Source organism: Buceros rhinoceros, unplaced genomic scaffold (genome assembly GCF_000710305.1).
Source record: "Buceros rhinoceros silvestris isolate BGI_N320 unplaced genomic scaffold, ASM71030v1 scaffold10652, whole genome shotgun sequence".
Classification (NCBI taxonomy): Eukaryota; Metazoa; Chordata; class Aves; order Bucerotiformes; family Bucerotidae; genus Buceros; species Buceros rhinoceros.
In genome coordinates, this window is record NW_010400716.1 from 13575 (window position 1) to 20279 (window position 6705).

The following is a 6705-nucleotide window of genomic DNA, read 5'->3' on the forward strand; positions in this document are numbered from 1 at the left end:
ATTAAATGTACCACCATGTTCTGCTTTATTGAAACCAGAGACATCCCCCAACCAGAGGTATTTAAAACATTTATTAGCGTTAATCTTTGTAGGTTCGATAAAACACCAAAACTACGTTTTAGGGAAAAAAAATATTAGGTATGATACAATTAATATGTAAAACAGAAGGTAAAGTACTAACAGATTGCAGCGTCCCATACATGAAGCGAGTGGGTCCAGCCCAGTCAAAGCCCTTACAGAAACAGAGCAGAGGAGGAGCACTCAGCCCCTGGCTTTATGCTGACGATTTATCACTGACTCGGGTTTAAATACTTACAGGTACGACATTAAAATACATCATCAGGAACAAAAATAATACTTGGTTTTTTCTCTTCTTTTTTGGAGTGTCACTTTATTCCTTCTGCCAGAGAGACTTTTTCTGTGCTATGCCATTTCCACACCTAAGAACGGCAAGTCAACAGTTGTACCTACGTGTGTCTCCACCTTTGATCCGTAACTTTGAGTTCACAAAGGTGAAACGACCGTTAACAAAACAAAAAAAACCAAAACAGAATACAACGTGCAGTATATGAGAACCAGACATAGTGAAAGAACACCACGTGTCAGCTAACGATACAAAACCGGACTTATATACACACACGTACGCGGAGCGTACATGGAAACTAGTTCCTTCATCACCTCGGTGTTTCAACTAGTTCTTGACCAGCCCGAAGCAAATCACCCGCAACAGGACGGCCACAGTCGTGAGTCGCGCTGCGAACGAGCTCCACCAAACACCCTTGGAACTGCAGCCCGTGCCTCAGTCCCGCTGCCAGCGCTCTGGAGACAACCAGTGATGGACCAGTCCAGCACCAGTTGGCCAACCTTGAACTGCAGCGTTGTTATTATTTCTGATGTGACTAGAGCGGAGGTGCTCCTGTAGAGTAACCGAGCTTTTCACCAGCCATTCACACTCAGAGGAATCCCGGTTGCTGCTCTGAGTTTGGGGGTTTTGTTCTGTATGTCAGTTTTCTGGCTGTTTGGGAAGGGTGCTGGTCTTTCCAATCCATGCAGGCAACAAAAGGAAGCGGAAATCACGGATTTCACATGTGAAAATCGCCGTTTTTAGAACAACCCGTTGCCCCCTTCGAAGAGGCACGTTAAAGCTGCGCTTTAGTTCTGACGAACAGCAGAGAGGCAACGCCATCGCCGAAGGGGAGCCCTGTCTCCAAAGAAAATGCGAGCAGCTCTGCACGGCACAGGGCCTGTTGTTTTGTCACCTGGGACTTCAGAGTCCCTCCGTGAAGCTCAAAGTAACCCAAATCTCAGACATCCATTGTAGCAGCGTCCGATTCTAACCTCTTTGAACACACGTAAACCTGCTCTGATTCCTGGACAGCTCAACAGCAGCTCACAGAGCTGGTTGTTGAGGACAACAGCCCACAGAGCTCAGCATCTCCGGCCAGTTCCCATGAAATCAGAGCACGCGAGGTGCCCCCAGAATCATCTCGCAAAGCTTTTGGACATCTCAAGCAGGGTTTAATGAGTTTTGAGAGGTCACATTAAAAAGAAAAAGAAACAGGCCACAAAGATTCATGAAAGCTTAGAAACCAGTTGTGCCCAACTGCTATGGGTGGATCTAAAATTTACGACACCCTTACAAATGTGGGTTCAATCTCACCTTGTTTTCTCACCCTTTACTGGGTTTTATTTAGGAAGAGCCAGATTTCTGCACTGATGTGCACCATCTATCAGGTGTCAGCTGGAAGTTTAGCTGAAATACCCTGTCTCATGGTAGTTGTCTGTGTCCGTGTGTTATCCAAGGGTGCATTTACAAGTAGGAGCACTTTCCAAGGAGCCCAAAATATCTGAGAAATGGATAATGTGTGAAAGAACAATGTGGTTCAGATTCTTAGATAAGCTAGGGCGGGACATTTCCCACCTGTAACTCCTTCAGGCCCTCTGAAGACAAAGAATCGTTGCTGTTGGTTTCGCCTGGCGCTGTTTCAAGCCCTGGTAATTAGTGCGGTTTTATCAAAGCCACCATCACCACCACGCAGTCAGGTCTGGGTTTTAGGTATCAACACGGAAACCTGGCTCTCCCCTGCCTGTTCAGGATTTATCGTGGGAAGCCGGTTTTCCCTTTTGTTTGCTCTTGATTAAGTCCCCCAAGAAATGTGCAGTGAGGTTAATTTTCCTCCTAAAAGAACAAATCAATGTTGTGGAACGCAGTTTTGACGCCTGCATTTCTTACCCTCGTTCCAATTTCCGACGAAGAAGATAAATTTGGGTATTACCATCCCGATCACATACACTCATGAGAGGTGGAAGTGGAGAACGCACACGGTTTTACATTATTTCCACTTCATAACCACCTATTGGGGTTTTATTCCTACACGGCAATTTTCAAGCGCATTGAGCTTCAACGGTATCACGTGGTGGGTCTTCCATAACCGCATCCTCACGCGAGTGAGGAGACCACTCCACAAATTCTCGGAATTGCATTCATAAATGAACGTTCTGGTTTGGTTGATTAGATTCCAGCCCTTAACCCCAGATTATACTGTGCTCTCTTAAGGTGTTTTGGTCCAGAAATATCATTCTTCCAGCTTGAAGACTTCTTGGAGCACAGCAGCGAGACCAGGAGGGGTGAGGCACTGGGGCACCTCCTTTTAGAAACCAAGGAAGTGCCGCCTTTGAGCAGATTGGGAGGAAACCCGGCAAGTAGCAGAGACTAAGGTGGCGTTCACCTCCTTTTTATGATTTCTGTAATCAATGACTCCTGCGCCCTGGAATGGGAATCAACTCCGGCAAAGCACAGTGGCTGCATCTTCACTTCCTCCAGAAGGAAGGGAGCAGACTGCAACTCACGGGGTCCAGCGCTCTCCTTCGTGACAGCTCCTTCTTTCACATACACAGCACCTCCTGACACAGATTTTGACTTCTAGCCTGTAAAAATGCCACTCGCTCATCGTTTGCACCCGTTTGTTTTTTTTTTTTCTGGTTAGCAAATTCAGTCCGTTTCTTGCTGGTGTTGACTGAAGGTACGAGATGAAGCTACAGATTTAGAACAATACTGAAGCAGCTATGAAGATGGCAGAGAAACTCTAAGCCAAAATTTGGTTCTTTTTCAACCTATTATTAGAGGAAACTCTGAAAACATGCCAAGTCCACTTTGCAATGTACGAAGAGAAGTTTTTGCGGCAAATCTAAATTTTGTATATAAAAGGATATTTTTATTAAAAAAAACCAACCCAGTCATTGGTTTAAACAGAGAATCGGAGCACTGTGACACTGTAATTTTGACAGGATATTAGAGAGGATTTTCCAGCCAGGTTTTGCAAAATCCCTTTGAAGTGAAGCTCCTGGTCCTCGTGTTATTGCTCACGGGAAGTATTGAAATTACTGCTTCAAGATAAGGAGATCACAAAGTTCTTCCTCAGTGGAAAAAAAAAAAAAGCAAATGGTGCTGTTTTTCAAGTAAATCTACAAAGGGCAGGCTGGGTCAGCAGCACCGCCTACCCGTCTGTGAAGTCTGCTTTCCCAGTTTGATTGCTCCGTTGTTTCCGTTTTCATGAGGATCTAAGGGTGGAATCTGCCGACCTGCAACACACGAGGAGAGAGTGAATTTGAGGTAGTAACAGCACACGCAGGTAACAATTAGGACGATTTAGCTGGTGTGAGAATTACATCAGTGAAACTTCACCAGAAAACAACCGTCTCCTGTGAACCTTCAACCTTCTCCCTTCCATCCTGCTTATGCTTTTCACATTTAATCGGTCTATAAAATATGGCTGTGGAGAATGCACGGAAATGATGATATGCAGGTATTTTTAAAAGATCAGTTATATTACTGAGCACCTTTCAGCTAAGGAAGAGAAAGTTCTCAGCTTCCTCCTAATTCCACTGTCAATGTAAATGGTGCTTGTTTAATGTGGTCTTGCCTGTCCTAAATCTCACGGCATTTAGTCCTCGTACACTGGAGTTTTACAAAGTGCTGTAACTAAACACCCGCTGCCTCTGCCTGAAAAGGAAAAACGAATCTGTTCTTTTCGTTGGCTCCCTCCCTCCTTTGAGGGGTACCCATGTCTCTCCAGTTGACAGCTTCGATGACTTACCTGCACCACAACTCTCCTGACTTTTTAATCATCTTACGGGGTGATTGTTTTAAGCGTTTGGAAGAATTTCAGCCATCGCAGGAGAGCTAGAGCTCTCTCCCGGGGGCAGAGGCACTGCTCCAGCTCCCTCCCCGGTGTGCCCTTTCAGTGGTGCTGTGTCTTTTGTCTCACCGGCTTCCAACTCACGGACAGCACACATTGTGCTGAATAATCAGAATTATAGATGGCAAAACAAGATCCTTGCAGCTCCAGCCTATCCTCTGCCTCTGGTGTGGGCCTGGCTTTTCCATTACACCCACCGCGTGATCTCGCCATCGGTATCTTGCCGAGCTTACAGTCATGGGAACGTACTTTCTCATTACCCTGTGGATTTTCTGGACTTCTTTTCCTGAAGTTGAATCTGCTTTCTGTGAATTGCTCCCGGGTTTACTATTACCCATGTTAAATAACGAGAGGTAACACATTTAACATGTGTTTGTTATATGCCGCTTTCAGAGAGCATAAAGTTCCCGTGAACAGCTCCTCGGGATCCAGGTGGATTTTACGGTGTAATTTCCCCGTCTTTTGCTGCATTACTTCACAGCTCCCTCTTGCCAAATGTTCTGTGAATTACGTATGTTCGCTGAAGCCTGAGCCCTACAAATTACTCGGGGGAGTGGTTATGGGAGGGTAAAATCCAATCCCAATGAAATCAAACAGCAAAATTTCATCTGTGAAACTTGTCCCTGAATTACCTTTGCTCAAGCGCTTCAAAATTTCCCCTCTCTTATGGGGAAATTAGTATGTTACAGGTATGTTACACCACAGCAGTGTGAGTTCTGAAGCACATCACCTTGGGTGACAGAGCGGGGACATTCCTCACGTTACTAAGCTAAAGACACTGTATTTGGTCCAACCGGGTGAGAAACGGGTATCCTGAGGGCTGAAGCACACGTCAGCAGTGACCTTACATTGCTGCACCCTACTCAGGTCACTCAAATCTCAACCTCTCCCCCTGCTTATGTTCTGTTTGGAGTTCGTGTTTGTGAGTGACCTTCCAAAGCAGAACAAGGAGCAGAAAGGGTGGTTACAGACATGCCCGTTACATGCGTTAGTTCTGCTGGCTTTGTTCCGCGACAGAGAGAACCCACCAATTCGAAAAACTCCAGAGAAGACCAAGAGCGTAGTATCTGTAGAAGGTTCCCAAGAAGCTAACGCCATCGTCGCTGGGACCTGCAGAGAACTTCTGCTTTAGGTACCTACGACTTCCAAGGCGCGTTCAACTGGGTCCCAGCTCAAATAAAACCCTGTCGATCTGACTCAGAGCACTAAATAGCTAAAAAAGTCGGAATCTACAGACATGGTTTCACTAACGTACCATTAAGCAAATGCTCTCAAAACATTTGGTTCTTCCAATGCAAGTCAGAAGAGGAGACTTTAGCTTAACTTTCATTTTAAGCCCGCGTTAAACAATTACATTGCCTCTGCTGGTTTTTCATTCAGCATTTTGTATTTCTTATGAGTGTCAAGTCTTTTCTACAGCGCTCTTGATGTGTGTGCAAAAAAACGAGTGGACTTATCTTCGGAGGAAAAATATAGCAGGCTTCAAGGTCAGCGAGCGCCTTGTCTGGTTCAGACCAGGACACAATGTACGTCGTTAAGAATCACCTTGATTTAGTTCATTTCTTGAAGTGATAAAAACCACAGAGATAACAACTACGAATAATAAAGAGGGAAAAAATCTCTAGACATCATGTTTGCTGATTAGTTATCCCAGCCTTTGACCTCAAGTACTCTTTGTCACGACCGAGCCGTGTTTTCTGCTGCTTGGATCCCACCCTGCCATGAATTCAATACAAGGAAACAAACCTTTAAACAGTTGAAACTTTTTCAAGTTTGAGAATTCTTTTACAGTAGGTCAGTTTTCTCTCACTTAATATTCCTCTTATTACCAGATTCATTACACCATCAAGTTAAATTATTTTACGTTTAGTAACTAGACTTATCCCTGCCCAAGCAGCTGACAGGAGTAACTCACTTGGAGCATAAAACTTGTTCTAATTCCTGAGAACCAGCTCCACTGCCAATGACACAGTTATTTTTCACCAAGGGCTCAGGGGAAGAGAATAAAAATAATCAGTCGGAAATGCGTTTGACCGATGTCTCTCCCTGGGTCTCCTTGACAGCCGGTCTCACAGCAGATGCTGTAGCAGAGAAAGGTTTAAGCAGCAGCAGAACATGAAGCATGAGCAGTGAAACGCCGAGCCTGCACCTCTGCGTCCTCCTTCTAAACCTGCTTCAATCACTACTGCTACCTAAAAGCACCGTGACGATCTCATCTTGTCATTCAGCTCCTGATAAATATGGCATCAATATTGCTGACAGCGACTCAAATATAGCTGGCGCTGAGTGGGGGTCAACAGAGGTCATAAACCACATTAATTTCAGAAAGTATATACTCATTTAAAACACATATCTCATGGGCATGCTTAGTCTCTGTAACAGAACAAGAAAAAAATACCCCTGTATTAGGTAACGTACGGCATTGTTAACTTAAGCCATTTCTTCCACGCAGATGGTGTGAGAGAGGAGCAGCAGTGATCTGACACCCAGCCCTGCAGTGCTCCTG

General features: G+C 45.0%; 1 protein-coding gene across 1 annotated transcript in view; it reads right to left on the bottom strand.

The window, feature by feature from the left end:
- Positions 1-3484: 3484 nt before the first annotated feature.
- RAB31 (RAB31, member RAS oncogene family) overlaps positions 3485-6705 on the bottom strand; it is a gene marked incomplete at its 5' end in the record, with an annotated part of 32825 nt that continues 29604 nt past the window's right edge. Inside the window, one exon of the mRNA XM_010131998.1 lies at positions 3485-3582. Within this exon, the coding sequence (XP_010130300.1) occupies positions 3485-3582 (98 nt within the window). The remainder of the gene's footprint in view (positions 3583-6705) is intronic.